Here is a 16,452-nt window from a genome sequence, read left to right as displayed (position 1 = left end):
CAAGTTGGTCTGGGGTCATCTATGGACCAGGGAACAGGCCAGGCGAGGGAAGAACCTGATCCTCCTTAAATTATACCACCTGGGACTTCTTAAGCTTGGGACACTGCAGCCTGGAAACAGTGCCCCACTTTAAGGAGCTAAAAGTCTAGTAAAAGAAAGACAAGATGAGCAGACAGAGAAACGTGAGGACCATAGAAAGTTGCTTCAGTAACAAGGAAGACCAAGGGGCACCCTCAGAGGAAGATGTCAACATCAGGGCCCCTATATCTAAAGCTTCCAAGAAAAACACAAATTGGTCTCAGGCCATAGAGGTGCTCAAAAAGGACTTTGAAGATAAAATGAGAGAGGTAGAGGAAAAACTGGAAAGAGAAATGAGGGTGATGCAGAAAAGACCTGAGAAAAAAGTCAACAGCTTGAAAAGTCAAATGGAAAAGGAGGTACAAAAGCTCTCTGATGAAAATAATTGCCTAAGAATTAGGATTGAACAAATGGAAGCCAGTCCAAGACACAATCAAGCAAATCCAAATGAATAAAAAAATAGAGGGCAATGTGAAATATCTTCTGGGAAAAACTGCTGACCTGGAAAATAGGTCCAGGAGAGATCATTTGAAAATTATTGGTCTACCTGAAAACCATGATCAAGGAAAGAGCTTAGACATCATCTTCCAAGATATTCTCAGGGGAAATTGCCCTGAAATTCTAGAAGAAGAAGCTAAAATAGAAATTGAAAGAATCCACCGATCACCTCCAGAAAGAGATCCCAAAAAGAAAACTCCTAGGAATATTATAGCCAAATTCCAGAGCTCTCAGGTCAAGGAGAAAATATTGCAAGCTGCCAAAAAGAAAGAATTCAAGTACTGTGGAGCCCCAGTCAGGATAGCACAAGATCTAGCAGCTTCTACATTAAAGGACCAGAGGGCATGGAATATGATATTCCAGAGGGCAAAGGAAATGGGATTACAACCAAGAATCACCTACCCAGCAAAACTCAGCATAATCTTTCAGCGGAAAAAATGGGACTTTAATGAAAAAGAAGACTTTCAGATATTTGTGATGAAAAGACCTGAACTGAATGGCAAATTTGACTTTCAAATACAAGACCCTAGAGAACTATAAAATTGGAGTTGGGGGACATACCTGGGGTCGTACAGTGGGTGACTGTCTTGTGTCTGAGGCTAGGTTTTGGCTCTGATCCTCCTGGGTCCAGGGGTGGTGCTTTGTCCACTATGTCACCTAGTTGCCCTATGATGACATCCTTAGGGTTAAATTGAGGAGTGAGGGGAATGCACTGGGGGAGGGGGAAGGACAGAGGTGAAATCCTACATGAAACAGGAAAAGGCTTATGGAGTGGGGGAAAAGATGAGAGAGGAGCAGGGCAGTAAATGAATTTTACACTCATCAGAGCTGCCTCAAGGAGGGACTAACACACACACCCAACTGGGTGGAGTAATCTATTTAATCTGGGTAGTAAATGAGCCTAACACTCATCAGAATTGGCTCAAAGACCTCAATCTCATTAGAATTGGCTCAAGGAGGGAATAATGTACACACTCAATTGGGTGGAGTAATCTCTCTAACCCTGCAGGAAAATAGGAGGGGAAGGGGAAAAAGAGAGAGGGGCAAAAGAAGGAAGGGCAGAGTCGGGGAGGGGACAGACAGGAGCAAATCCCTTTTGAAGAGGGATAGGATGAAAGAAGATGGATAATAGAGTAAATATCATGGGGAAGGGAATAGGATGGAAGGGAAACAGTTAACAATAGTAATCATGAAAAAGAGAAAAGGGGGAAAATTGTACAAAAAATATTTATAGCAACTCTTTGTGGAGGCTAAGAATTGGGAATTAAGGGAATGTCCATCAATTGAGGAATGATGGAAAAGGCTGTGCTATATGATTGTGGTGGAATGGTCATATGCTAAGGAAATGACAAACAGGATGATCCCAGAAAAACCTGGAAAGACTAATGAACATCGATGTATAGTGGAGGGAGCTCACCAAGGCTTCTTCTCACCACCATCCTGGGAGCTGAGAGACAGAACACAGATGGTAAAGGCAGTTCAGGTGGCTTAAACACCTTGCTCTCCATTATGTGCCCATCCCAGCAAGGCTTCCTGATCCCAGGGCCCAGGCTCTTTCCCATTCTCCAAGCAGGGCTGCCCTCCTTGGGCCTCCAGGCCAGCCCCTTCTCTTGGACCATCACTGGTTCCAACAAGAGATGTGGGACTGAACAAAGGTCTCAAAGCATCAGGTCAACTCTTTTTTCTTTCTTTCTTTCTTTTTTTTTTTTTTGTGAGGCAATTGGGGTGACTTGCCCAGGGTCACACAGCTAGTAAGTGTTAAGTGTCTGAGGTCGGATTTGAACTCAGGTCCTCCTGACTCCAGGGTTGGTGCTCTATCCACTGCGCCACCTAGCTGCCCCCTGGGGTTAACTCTTAACAGAATGAATGGGAGGATATGCACAAGAAATACATGGGATGAGGTGTGGATGCCTAATTCCTGTTCCCCTGAACACACCAAGGACATGAGGGAAATGCTGGAATTAAACTCACTTTATTTACCAAAGATAATACAACTATAAACAGTCTAACCTGGTCCAAACCTAGCTCTGTAAAAAGTGACAAAAACCCTTAAAAATCCAACATTGAAATAATTTAGAAGTGCTTAATAACAGCATTCCGGAATCTGAAATGCCTGAAGACGTTCGAGGCCTAAGCTTGCAAGACCTGAGCCTGGAGTGACAAGTAGCTGCTGGCTTACATTTCATTCCTAGCACTGATGTAACAGGACATCCGGGAGTCTGCATTTCTGACGAACTCTCCGAATGTCTTTTGTTCAGAAGCTGACGCAGGTCTGACAGACACACACCTGAACAGGCCCCTCTTCTGGTCATAGCTGCCCACACACCGATGAACTCGCCCTCGAATCAGCCTTGGCAGCTCACGGTCCTGTGGATGAAAGATCGAGTCATTTCTCTGTCCTGATGAATTCTAGTTTTCCCAACAAATCCTAGGTCAACTTTTTCATGAGGTCATTGGTTTGGAGCTGAGAGGAGCCTTAGAGGCTGTCCGGTCCAACCCCCTCAATTTATAGATGAGAAAGCTGAGGCACGGTGAGATTAAGGGACTCAGGCAAGGTCACACAGTGACGGAAGGCAGGATTTTAACTCACCTTCCTGACTCTAAGCCCGGCTCTTGATCCACACCAATGATGGTGAACGCTGGCCTATACGATTCAAAACTATAGCTAATCTACATGTGTGGGTCAGGCTTGGCACAGTGGGAAAACCACTGTGATCTCCCTATGGCCAAGCTCAAGAGCTCCCCCGCTCCCCTGGCTGCTCTGGATGGTGCCAGGGTCAGACCGCATCTGGGGCAATTATTATTGTGTCCTGTTTTAGGAAGGAGGAGGATCGGAATTCAGATAGGCCTTGAGGACACTTAGCAAGGAGGAGAAAAGACAGCAAGGACCCTGAAAGCTGTTTCCAGGTATTTGAAGGAAGGAGAAAGCAGCAGGGTGTGCTGAGGGAAGCCCGGGGGTTGAACCCAAGGTTCCCACCTCAGCTCCCATCCTCAGCCTCACAGTTACTGACTGGGCAGGGCCTCAACTTCCCCCTCTGTTGCTAGAATGCCCCAAGGTCCCTTCTGGCTCTGCGTCTATGCTCCCATGGCAGATTTTGTCTGGCAGAAGCCTGATAGAAGGACAGACTCTATCCATCTGTTCACTGTTCAAGGTCTCTGAGCCATTCTCGGATGGCCCCTGGTGGGCTGGGAGGGGCAGATCTGGAAGGAAACATATTCTCCAACTCTGACCTCAAGCATTCAAGACTGGAAAATGTGGCTTTTGGTAAGGTTCTTCCTCAAGATGAAGGGAACTGAGTGAGTTTGCAGGCTGTTGCACAGTATGAGGGGGTGAGGGTCCCACCACATGGCTGACCTCGCAGGCCTGGCCTGACTTCAGAGGCTGAGGCACCTGGTTGGGGTCACTGACCAAGGGGAATGCAGACTCCAGGCTGTCCCTCCATCAGCACAGATCTCAGCCCCAGGGTCCTCCCAGCTGGAGCTATTGCTCTTAACCCCTGTGGCCTTCACATGGTGCAAAGTGGTCTAATGGCTGTACTTGTGTTTGCAAAATGTATTTTTAAAACAGGTTCCTTCCAATGATCAGATTCTGTGATTCCATTCATAAAAATCTGCAAGGAGAGCATTTCGGTTTAGTTTTTTTACCTTTGGAATCATTTGCATGGACATCTGGATTGCTGGAGGAAAGTATCTCACCTCTGCTTTTTGGTTGGCCCCTTAAATAGATCTGGAACAAATACTCACAATTTCGTAAAATACGCTAGGCACAGTGTTCTTTCCATCTCTCAGAAGAAAGGTCTTGGCACCATGTGCACCTGGCGTAACAGCTGAGTCAAGAACCGCTGCCCCGGGAAGAAATAAACACTGTGATTGTCTGAGGCCCGTTTACTACTAAGGGAAGGCCCCACCTAAAGCTACAGGTACCCTGGGCTTTGTCCACACTGAGGCTGGAGAAGATGGCCCTGATGGGGTTGGAGGGTGGGGCACCAAGGGGAATAGAGGGCTGCCCACCCATTCCCTCAAAGGCCAAGAGAAGCCCCCTCTAGAAAACTATCTCAGAGTAGTGATGACCCCCACAGAGACTGTTTAATGATGCCTATTAAAGACCTTCAGGTGAGGGCAGCTAGATGGCTCAGTGGATAAAGCATCGGCCCTGGATTCAGAAGGACCTGAGTTCAAATCCAGCCTCAGACACTTGCCACTTACTAGCTGTGTGACCCTGGGCAAGTCACTTAACCCTCATTGCCCTGAAAAAAAAAAAAGACCTTCAGGTGCTTGGACCATTTCTTTGCCTCAGTGTGCCAACTGAGAAGACACACATGGACCAGGCATGGGGCCCAGGCCAACACTTGACTCAGGAATGGTCTTTGGAAGCGAGGTGTGTGAGTGAAGGTCTGCCAGAGATTGGCAAGAAGCTGAGGGAGGGAGCAGAGGCCAGACTAGTGGCGCTCCCTTGGGCTTTCCTGGTGAGCCCCTGACCCAGGTGAGCGCACTTCTTACCTATAAAAGCTGTGGGAAGAGAGTGCTGGCCACCTGTCCCTTGAGTGAATGAGCTCTGGCTGCTGTCCCCTTGCGGAGGGTTCAATTTGTGCATTAGCTCCAACCGAAATACCAGGCTGCAGAACTGGCCACCACTACTGGAAGCTGACCACTCCCTGGGGACGGCTGTGGCAAGCAGCCTTCTAGGGCTTGGCCCCCAGGCAAAGATGGGGCCAATGTAAGATTGCCTACAGCTGGTCACACTGGCCAGCTTCATTCACATGTGGCTCAAACGGACAAACTCTCAATCTGCCCATTTTTTGGAGGGTTATTGGACCTTGCCTCCCTCCATTCCTTCCTTCCTTCTTCCCTCCCTCCCTGTCTTCCCTTCTTCTTCCCCCTTTCTTCCTTTCCTCTTCACCATTCTATCCCTCCATCTCTTCCTTCACTCCTCCCCCCTTATTCCTTCCTCCCTGGCTTCTTTCCTTTTCCCTCCCTTCCTTCCCTTTGGCCCGGGGTGCCTTTTCCTTGCCCCCTGCCCCCTTCATTTCCTCCACGCACCCACCTAACACTTCGAAGAGCAGTGGGCAGTGTGGCATGCGCTCCTTCCAGTGTTTCATACTCTCAATGACGGCGGGGAGAATTCTAAGAGAAGAGTTGTCTCCCTTCAGCATAAGCGGGCACACTGGTGCTTCCTAACAGAGGGGAGAAAGCGGTATTCCCCCATTTGTAAAAGAAGGGGGCAGGACCAGAAGCCCCCCCACCCCCGCCCCGGCCTGGCTTTCCTCCAGTCCCTGCCACCTTCGGAGGTCAGACCCAGCCTTCGCCTTCCTTGCCAGAACCTGGCCTGAGAATGGCCCTGGCTTGGTAGGCTGGGGAGAACCTGGGGAAGTGGACTCCACAAGGCTGAGAGCAAATGGCTAGTCACAGTCCATCATGGGAAGCAATCGATCACAAGCCAGGGAGAGTCTTGCTCTAAAGCACCCACATTCTCTTAGAGGGACAAGGATGCTGACTACGAAGGGGTCCCCAGGGAGCTGTGTGTGGGAGCCCACAGGCATGGGGTCTGAGGTGTGTCCGAGGGAGCTGGTACCCTGACAGCGATCTTTTTTATCTTCATGGTTTGCTATTTGTTCCTATCAAATGAAATGTCTCTCAGAGCAGTTTGCAAAACTTAAAACACAATGAAGATATCGCTTGTCATCATTAATGTGGAGCCGGCTCTGTTTTCAGACAGTCAGTCACCAAGAACGCAGCCAGAGCTTGCTCTGGGCCTGGAGCTGGGCCGAGCAGTCCATGCTGCAGAGAAGGCAGAACCTAGAATTTACCTTAATGGCTTTTTCCTCCAGACCATTACCAAACGTTTTTCTCTTCAGCTGACTTTGTTGAGAATTGCATTTCGCCACCTGCAATGCTCTGCTGCTGTTCCCCAGTCCTTGGGCACCCGCCATCCTCAGAGAGCCCACGGCTCTTTGGACTTCCACCTGAGCACGCTCCGACTGTCTCAGTTTCTGGTTCATTTCCATGGTCCCCAGACCAGGACGGGGCCCACTGTCAGCCACCGAACATGAGCTTTTCGTCTGAGGTGTAAACTCATTTCTGTCCCAAGCCTTTGAACTGTCTTCTCTGTAGCTGGAACAGCATGAGACAATTTTGAAATTGATTTCTAAGAAGGTCTTTTCAAAAACTTCACTAAAAGACTCCAGTTCACACACACACCTCCCCACTTCCCCTCCCCTCTGCCTCTAACAAGTGTCCCTTATGTCCTGGCTCTAGGTGTGTCCCTGATGTTCATGGCCTGGAGTAAGCTGAAGGATGTACCCATGCATTATCGCTGTTTGTCCTTCATTCTCCAAGAGGACCATGGCAGATGTCATGATTCACAGTGAACTGGATTGAAGTGAGAGGGCTGTGCAAAGTCGTCAGCCTCACTCTTTCCTCCAGAGCTATCTGGGTCCGGGGGCAAGATATGGAGCAGGACAACTGGAGATGGCCTTGGATATTTGAGGCAACCAGGGTTAAATGACTTTCCAGGGTCACACAGCTGATAAGTGTCTGAGGTAAGATTTGAACTCAGGTCCTACCAAGTTCAGGGTCAGGGTCCACTGTACTATATACCTGCCCATTTGTGTATGAAGCATTAGGACAAAGAAGCATGCCAGCCATGCCTCCCCACTAGGACTGTCTCTGGAGAGCCAAGCATCATGTCTAACAAAAGGCCACACTGGTAACTCCCTGGTTCTGGGATCCTCCACCCCATACAGAGCCTAGAGCCAAGTACCAGTAAGTTCAAGGAGAGTGGACCATGTTTCTGTGCCATTTGGTACACAGCTGGGTTCTTGTACATGCTGAAATACCAATGAACATGGAAACACAGGGCACTTCAGCAAACCCATTATTACAGGATTTCCCCCTTTGGTCACCAAGCAACGAATGGGGCAAAACTTCTAATAATTCACAACATGGCCAACCGAGGCACAGAAAACTAGCCTGGAGCTTCAGAGAACACATTTTCTTTTCCTAATGCAGACATAACTTTGTATTGTAGCTCCAAAGGGACTCGGCCTTCTGACTGTCTATAAGACAACATGATCTCGGGGCTTTCAGAAATCTAAGAGATGGTGGGTGTGGGTAGTAAGCAAAGGGCCTACCATGAATCGCCGCAGCTAACACATTCATCCGGGGGTAGCAAACCTTTGGGAGAGCAGGAATTACTTCAGGTTCAGTGATAGTTAGACCATCAGGAGTATGCAAGGAGATAAGAGTAGGCCACCTAATTGCAAATATATAATATTATTTTGCATACTAGCCAATTCCCTTAACCTGATTAAGCATGATTTTCATCATTTTGGGCATATTTTCAAGAAAACGGACAAACTCCTAAAAGCAGACAATATTTTAAATACCACCAAAAAAAATAACAAAATTGTTGCAAATGATTAAAAACTGCTTAATATGTTTAATTGAATTGCCTATTAACCCAACTGTCTTGCAGGGAATGTTGGTTTGGGGGAATGTGACCTCTATCTCAAAAATTCTATTTACCTCTCAGGGACAGCTAGGCTGGATAGAGTGCTGGCCCTGGAGTCAGGAGGACCTGAGTTCAAATCTCACCTCAGACACTAGCTGTGTGACCCTGGGCAATTCACTTAACCCAGATTACCTTAAACATCCAGGGCTATCTCCAGTCATCCTGCTCTATATCTGGCCCCAGATGGTTCTGGAGGAGAGAGTGAGGTTGGTGACCTTGCCCAGCCCTCCCTCACATAAATCCAATTCAGTGCAGGTCACAACATCACGTCGCTCTGTTAAGGAGGCAATGACACCAGAAACAAATTCTGACAAGCAGGAGGCTCCCTATTTACCTGGATCCTTGGGAAAAGGGCAGAAGCCTTTGGGAAGACGAAGACTTTGCTAAACCTTTGCCCTATTTGGTGCTTCATGCTGGGACAGGGAATTAAGTCTCCTTGTCTCACAAGCCCCTCTCCCTGGCTGCTCTCTTCACTCCTCTGCATTCCATTATTATCAGGTGCTAGCTACACAGGTAGAGAGACTCCCATATCTAACTAGTACCAAGCCCTAACCTTCCTGAGTTCCAGCCTGACTGCACCAGCTGCCTGCTGGACAGTGCAGGGCCTACTCATTCTCTCTCCTAATTGACTTTATTCCGGTGATTACTCTGCTCCCAAACTTCCCGATTCATAAAGTACCAGTGTCCTTCTGGTCCCCAGGTTCACAGCCTCAGACCTCCCTCAACCCCCCTCACACTTCCCATAAGGCCAAGTCTGCCCCCTCATCATCCATCTCCTCTGCTCACCTGGCCACTCCCCCACACCAGGCCCTTCTCCCCTTTCACCTGGACCATGATCATAGGCTCCTGTTCCTCTAAGGGGTTTCTTAATTCCCAGCTCTGATCACATTATTGGCTACTCAAAACTCTTCAGTGGGTCCTGGGCACCTCCAGGAGGCCCCACAAACTCCTCGGGCTGGCCCTGAAAGCCTTCTCTCTCAGCTGCCTGCCTGTCATTTCCTAACTTCCCTCTATTGGTACCGATTGTTACCAATCTCACTGCTAGTTGTTCCCTGAATCTCTCTGGGCATGTCCCCTGGCTGGCTCACCTTCCTTACCTCCACCTGCACACAAAGCCTGCCCTGGTTTTGCCAGGGGTCAGGGCTCTTTCTCCTGGAGGCTAGGGGCATTTTTATCTTGGTATCTCTGGCACCTTGCACAGTGTCCAGCATACAGCAGGGACTTCACAAATGCTGGCTGAACAATTCCTATTAGTAATATTCTTTAAGTAACAAATTGCTTCTCTCAAAACAAGCCTCTGATTACCCTCATTTTTCAGCTGAGGAGACTCGGCTGGGTTAAGGGCTGCATACACAGTCCCACAGCCAATGAGACTTGGAATTGTACTCACCTCCAACTACTCCAATTGTGACTTCTTGAGACATCCAGTGGGTCTGGCTTAAACTGACTCTCTTGCTTTAGATGAGGAACGGTAGGCGACTGTTGCCTTTCAAAGAAACATTTCTAAATGTTGGTATGAAGTAGGACTGATCTCACTACAAACTTAGAAATGTACATGCATGTCATCAGTAAACACCAAAAATCAGTTACCCAGAATTCATCGTTTTCTTTAGCAGCGGCACCTCGGGCTTTGGCATTTCCCAGACGAAATCTAAGGACCAGGGAGACAAAAGAGGCGAGATGCTTCCAAGGCAGGCTTTTATTTCTCCCTGCTCCACCCATCCCATGAATCAATGCTATGGCTTACTGTTCATTCCCATTAACATCCAAACCACTGACTTGGGAAGCCCAGCAAGAAATCATCCTTGCTTTTATTGAAAAGGAAAGTATGGGGGCAGCTGGGTGGCACAGTGGATAAAGCACTGGCCCTGGATTCAGGAAAACCTGAGTTCAAATCCAGCCTCAGGCACTTGACACTTACTAGCTGTGTGACCCTGGGCAAGTCACTTAACCTCCGTTGCCCCACAAAAAAAAAAAAGAACAAAAACGAAAAGGAAAGCATGACATTCACTCCTCGGTGAAACAACAGGCTCTAGATTGGAAGGCATCCCCTGAAGTCCTTCATTTTACAGAGGAGGAAACTGAGGGTTGGGTGTTGTAGGGGCCTGCTCACAATCCCTCAGACACTGGGGGCTGTGTGAATGGAGAAGGCTTACTAGGACTCCTTTGGTGGATAATTAATGATAACTGAGGAAGCCGTCCAAGCTACTCAATTTATTACTGAAACAGGCATAATAAACAGGTCAATGGCATCCCCAGTTAGTCCAAAGACCCTGAATTCAGAGTGAGATGGATTTTAACGTATTAAAAATAATCAAATAGGGGCAGCTAGGTGGCGCAGTGGATAGAGCACTGACCCTGGATTCAGGAGTACCTGAGTTCAAATCTGGCCTCAGACACTTAACACTTACTAGCTGTGTGACCCTGGGCAAGTCACTTAACCCCAATTGCCTCACTAAACAAACAAACAAACAAATAAATAAATAAACATTTTTTAAAAATTAAAAATAATCAAATAAAACCAAATAATTAAAAGTAAAATATTAATGAAATTAGGTCATCTGATTTCTAACTGGAGGAAAGATTAGGGGCTTTCTCAGTTGGGAGGGGGAAAGCAAACAGGTGCAATTCCCTGAAACCATAAAAAGAGGTGTCCCACTCCCCACAAGTGTCTGTATTCAATCAAAGGAACAAGGAAACAATAGCTGATGATCAATATGGAGCTAGTTTTCACATAAGTCATATAGACTGCTTGACATGTAGAACTGAGAAAATTCCTTGTGTCGATTTTCAGATCTGACCTGGTTTCTGGTCAGCATAACCTCGACTACAGCCAAAAATCACGTACCTAGCAAAACTGCCTATAATCTTTCAGAGGAAAAAATGGGACTTCAATGAAAAAGAGGACTTTCAGACATTTGAAATGAAAAGTCCTGAACTGAATAGAAAATTTGACTTTCAAACAAAAACATAGAGACAGACTATAGAAATCCTAATTGATAAATGTTAATACCCAGAAACTAGGCCTGGGAATGAAAAACAGAGGGACACTCTGACCTTGGCAAGTTGAGGTAACATGCACAGAAAAGGCCAAATTTGTCCCCAGACTCATCATAAACCCCACAAAACACACCTCCACAGAAAAGGGTACCTGCCTTGGGGGTTGGCTTAGGACCCCAGGAAGTCCAAATTAGTACAAGCCCTCCCCTGTACCTCCCTAAGGTAGAGATTATTAAAATGAGACTGATAATCAATTTATCCATACTATAACTGTCTTCTCTTTCCCTATTTGGAGACACCTCCAAGGTGCCCTCCCTGTGGTTACTCACAGTATTGCAATAAAGCTTGAGAAAATGAGTCACTGAGTCTTGTCATTCTTTGGGATGCCTCACTATCAATTTGATCACAATTCCATCCCACACCACAATTAGCTTGGATCAATGCATAACGACCAGTCTCTGTCAGAAGAGGATTAAAAAATGGGGGCAGCTAGGTGGCGCAGTGGATAGAGCACCGGCCCTGGATTCAGAAGGACCTGAGTTCAAATTCGGCCTCAGACACTTGACACTTACTAGCTGCATGACCCTAGGCAAGTCACTTAACCTTCATTGCCCCAAGAAAGAAAAAAAAAGGAGGATACAAACTCTCGGAAGAGGCCACAAGCTCTCTCTTGGATAGTGCTCTTGGCTTTCTGGCTTGTAGGTCTTCTTGAGCCCACATGCCGTCTCTCTGGAGGACAGCATGGATCTTAGGGCTTTTCTCCTGCTTGAGCTAACCGTCATGCTGAAGCTCTCTCCCTGCTTTCTCTACCACACTTGGCCTGAGACCATGATAAGTTAGGGAGACACGAAGTCAACCCTTTACTGGTGCATGATATTAATAAATCATAATATGCTTAACCCAAGCTGGTAGCTATAGCAATAGCAATTTAATTGAAAAGACACACTACTACCAAATTAGAACAAACTGGTCAAACTCTAAGGTAGTGCATTGCTAGGCTGCCCCCAAATGCCCCTGGAAACAAGGTGACTCAGTTCCTGGTCTGGAACGTTAAAAGAGGCAAGTAATCTCTGTGTCTGAGGAGAAGCAAGAACAAAAAAGGAGGGATAGAAAGGAGAATAGGATCAATGACAACAAAGCTGAAATCCCAGTTTATACAAGAGTTGCTGTGGCCCCTGATTCCCCACCTTCCAGACATATCCGCTTTCCTTACCTGTTGGCAGAGGAGGAAAATCCTGATTGTCAGATGTGGCCTCTGGGCTGGACATGAAGGGCTGCCGAGCCCTTTTCTGATTGAACAGAGGTACGGGCAAACAGCCTGCAGGGAACAGAACGTCAGTGGAACACCCCACCAAGTCCTATCTCCATGTGTGTATCTAACTCTACTCCTTGATGCTGTATCGCGCTTCTTATTGAGCATCATTCCCATCTTCCTTTTACATGAATTGTATTTTTGTTTTAGAAGAATTACTGCTCATCTCCTGACTCCCTCTGCAAGCCTAACTATCTCACCTTCTCCATGCCAGGTGATGAGCTAAAGGCTGGACAGAGAAAGGAAAGCAACAACTGTCCCTGCTTCCAAAGCCCTCTCAGGCTAATGGAGGAGACGACATGCAAACATTCCATGTGAAGAAGCTACAGACAGGCTAAGCTGGAGCTCCCAATAGAGGGGAGGCACTAGGGGGACTGGAAAAGGCTTCTCACAGAAGGTGAGATGTTAGCTTGGACCTGAGGCAGCCAGCAGAGGTAGGAGGCAGAAATAAGGAAGGGGGAGCATGGGGCGGACACCACAGCCTGAGAAAATGGCTAGAGCTGGGAATGGGGCCTCTTGTGCAAGGAGCAACCAGAAGGCTAGGGCCACTAGACGGCTTACAGGGGAGTAAGCTACAAGAAGACTCGAAAGATTGGGGGGCAGGGGGTGTCTAGGTTATGAAGGTCTTTGAACTCTGAAGAGAGGATTTTATATTTGATCCTGGAGGTGACAGGGAACCACTGGAGTTGGGGGTGGGGGTCGGGTGGCTATGTGTGTCTGTGACATGGTTGGTGTGACCAGAGCTTTAGGAAAATCACTTTGGTGGCTGGACTGTGAGGAGAGACTTGCCAGCAGGCAGACACCCCGAACATATAAACACACTTCTCACCCAAGCAGCCATTGCAGTAGTTCAGGTGTGAAGTAATGAGGGTCTGCCAGGGTGGGGGAAGTGTCAGAGGAGGGGGAGTGAAAAGGTGAAATCACCAGGCCTGGGGGCTGGAGGTGGAGAGGAGCCAAGGATAACTCCAGGGTTTTGAGCCTGGAGGACTGAGAGGCTGGTGGTGCCTGGACTGTGGTGGTGATGGAGGAGGCAAAAAGGGGCTAACAGATAAACTGAGGCTTGAGTCCTTATTAATAGTACCTAAAAGAGTTAACAGAGAAACTAAGGTTTGCGTTCTTACAATAATGTAACCAAGAGGTTTCAAGTCCCTGTCAACCAACACCATCAACAGAGACAGTAACTAGGAACCATTAACCATGAATAACCATTCATATTCCTAGATGACAGGACACCTAGAAACCAGATCTTAAGAGATATTATAAACACAGAGACCCTCTGGGTCTGACAGTTTAAGCCTGTCTTTAGCAACATGTGCAGAGAAGGCCAAATGTGTCTTTAGGTTCACCTTATGACGAGTAAACCCCCAAAAGACACCTCCAGGAAAAAGGTACCGCGGGGGTTGGCTTTGGACCCCAGGACCTCCATGAACCTCCTTAAGGTGGCGATGATAACGAGGAGATAATCGATTTTTTCTTACTATAAATATAACTATTCTTCTTTCCCCTATTTGAGACACCTATCTCCATGGTGCTCTCCCTGTGGTCAACAGTCTTTCAATAAAAGTTGGGAAACTGAGTCACTGAGTCTTGTAATATTTTGGGCCGCCTCACGATCAATTTGATCAATTAAACCCAGCCCTGAATCAGTGGGAGGCAGAAGCAGGGGGACGTGATGTCTGTGATGACGTCTATGGTGAGGTGATCTTATAAAGCCCCAACAACTGGAGAAGACTGGAGGGCCGAGCGACCCCCGGGGCGCCCACGCTCAGCAAAGGGCCCGGGACCCTCCAGCAGGGGAGGGGTGGCCTGCGATGCGCTTCTTTGCCAAGGCACCAAATGGGACAGGGCACAGGAGAGCGAGAGTAGGGGGCGATAAGGAAGACGCCCCAGGCGACCGGGGAAGGGGCTGACGTCATCGAGCACGTTCGCCCCAGGGGCGGGGGCGCCCCAGGCCTGGCACGTGCTGCTGCCCAGCTCCGCCCGCCTCGGGCCTTCAGGTTTCTCGACAGCGAGGCTGAACTTGGGGAGTGGGGAGTGGGGATTGGGCCACAGAGGTCGGACAAAGTGGGAGCCCCGGGCTCGGGGGCCGACCACCCTTTTGGGTCTGCGGGGAACAAGGGTTCCCTCGTGGGGTCCCTCGAACTCGGAGGAGGCGGGAAGTTCGGCCCTACAGGCCCCAAAAGGGGCGGGACCAGAGGCAGCGCACGCGCAGAGGCTGGGAACCAGAGGCCGCCCGCGACGCACGCGCAGAAGCTGGCCCCAGCGAGAGGTCGCCCGGGGCGCAGGCGCAGAAGATGGCCTCGGCCTGGGACCCGGACCTCGAAGCCTCCGACCCTATGTGGCGAAGCGGGGCGAGGCGTACGTGCGCCGTACCTGCGGTCAGGCGGCCCGAGCCGCCCGGCACGCTCTTCTTCATGGCGGCAGGCGCGCTCTCTCTAACCTCGGCTCTACTACCGGCCCCTTCGGGACACGCGCCCTCCCTGACTGACCCGCTGACGGACTGACGGATGTCACTGACTGGACGGTGCCAGCCGCCGTCCCCACTGCGTCTGCGCAGTGGCTGCGCGCGACCCGCCTTAAGTCTTTTCTCCCGGTTAGCCCCGCCCCTCTCCCGCCTCTCCCAAGCCAAGCCCCGCATGTCACTCTAGAGGCCCCGCCCCACTCCCGCTCTGCTCCCTCCCGCCCAGAAGATAGAGCCTGCCCTCAAGGAGCTTCCAATCGAAACGGGGAGCTGGTGAGTTAAGCCAAGATAACTTCGGGCAGCAGACAGCGTCACCACTCCGGACAGCGGGGAAGGCGTTAGGAAAGTAGCCGAGGCGCTGGGGACGGCCTGGGCAAAGGCCTGGAGGCCGGAGATGGAATGCCAGTTTGCCCTCCAGGGTCAGTGCAGGGAGAGGAGACCCCAGGGATGGCCTCTGGCTCTTGCTAGCAAAGTGATGCCCCCTCCCCCTCGGTGCCCCTCAATGACCTCCTGTCCCCTCCAGGAACAAGTACAAGAAGTTCCGTTTGACCTTGGGAGCTTTCGTCCACGGTCCCCCCCTCCCCCCAGGCTCCTCCATCCGCCTCCTGGCTGCTCCCCCTCCTTACCCCCCCCCCTCACCAGCTTCCTTTGTCCCAGCTAAAACCCCAGCTTCTGCAGGAAGCCTCTTCGCGGCTGTTCTGTTTATCCTGCATATAGCTCTTTCTTAAGGACTTGCCTGTTGTCTGTGGTAGTAGATTGTGAGCTCCCGAAGGCCAGGGACGGCCTTCCCTTTTTGCATCCCCTTGCTCAGCACACCGCCCAGCACATAGGAGGCACTTAATCATTGCACATTTTTAAACTTAGATAGGAAGGATGTGTTTAGAGTTCTGTGTGATAGAAAAATAAAAGGCATTCATGAGGGCCAGCTAGGTGGTGCAGTGGATAGAGCACTGATCCTGGAGTCAGAGGGACCTGAATTCAAATTCGACCTCAGACACTTGACATTTACTAGCTGTGTGACCCTAGGCAAGTCATTTAACCCCAATTGCCTCTCACACACAAAAAAGGCATTAATGAAGGTGTGCTTACATTTAAATTTTGAATAGGACAGCCTTTGAACCCTGAGTTCTTCCCTACAAAGACCCGAGTGGAGAGCGGATTGAGTGCCCAGTCCAGGGACCCTCCTCACTGCTGCCCCTTGGATGCTTCCCAAGAATGCTGCCTAGGAGGGTGGGTGGGTACTGGGGAGCCAGGCCCAAGGAGACCTGGGCAGAGGCACAATGGGGAGGCAGGGGCCCCATCACCCCCACACTCTCACTAAGTGTTCTCTGGATGAGGGAAGTGGATGCATGTATTCACACAATAATTCAATTCACAAGAAGAGAAAATATGGGGAGATTCCTCCCCATTCCCACCTCTCCCTGTCCCCAAGTGTCTGGCATGGACTAATTACAGGTGGCCTTGTTTGGGGCCGGGGCAGGACCTTCCTGGTCCTCCTGACCCTGGTGACAATCTGACAAGCCCAAGCACTGGGTTCTCCAGGGAAACACAGAGCTCTGAGACCCAGGGCTATTTGGTCATTTCTCTTAAAGT

The 16,452-nt window shown here is 49.3% G+C and overlaps 1 protein-coding gene across 1 annotated transcript; it reads right to left on the bottom strand.

The window, feature by feature from the left end:
* Nucleotides 1-2,550: 2,550 nt before the first annotated feature.
* SPATA22 (spermatogenesis associated 22) lies at nucleotides 2,551-14,904 on the bottom strand. The gene is made up of 8 exons (XM_043997355.1): nucleotides 14,772-14,904; nucleotides 12,300-12,404; nucleotides 9,677-9,737; nucleotides 9,477-9,572; nucleotides 6,384-6,687; nucleotides 5,621-5,750; nucleotides 4,321-4,418; nucleotides 2,551-2,943 (listed from the first exon to the last, which is right to left on the bottom strand). Exons 1-8 carry the CDS (start codon nucleotides 14,812-14,814, stop codon nucleotides 2,752-2,754), a joined length of 1,029 nt encoding a protein of 342 aa, XP_043853290.1. The 5' UTR covers nucleotides 14,815-14,904; the 3' UTR covers nucleotides 2,551-2,751.
* Nucleotides 14,905-16,452: the final 1,548 nt, after the last annotated feature.

Source organism: Dromiciops gliroides, chromosome 3 (genome assembly GCF_019393635.1).
Source record: "Dromiciops gliroides isolate mDroGli1 chromosome 3, mDroGli1.pri, whole genome shotgun sequence".
Lineage (NCBI taxonomy): Eukaryota > Metazoa > Chordata > Mammalia > Microbiotheria > Microbiotheriidae > Dromiciops > Dromiciops gliroides.
The sequence above is the reverse complement of the archived record's forward strand: the minus strand, read 5'-3'. Positions and strand labels throughout refer to the sequence as shown.

What these genes read in the sequence shown, in the direction of transcription:
- SPATA22 (XM_043997355.1), bottom strand. Translation starts at nt 14,814, where the DNA reads ATGAAGAAGAGCGTGCCGGGCGGCTCGGGCCGCCTGACCGCAG. An exon ending in TTTTCCTCCTCTGCCAACAG is followed by an intron (nt 9,738 to 12,299) that starts GTAAGGAAAGCG and finishes CCTGGTCCTTAG; the next exon opens with ATTTCGTCTGGGAAATGCCA. An exon ending in ACTGCTCTTCGAAGTGTTAG is followed by an intron (nt 4,419 to 5,620) that starts GTGGGTGCGTGG and finishes TTCCCGGGGCAG; the next exon opens with CGGTTCTTGACTCAGCTGTT.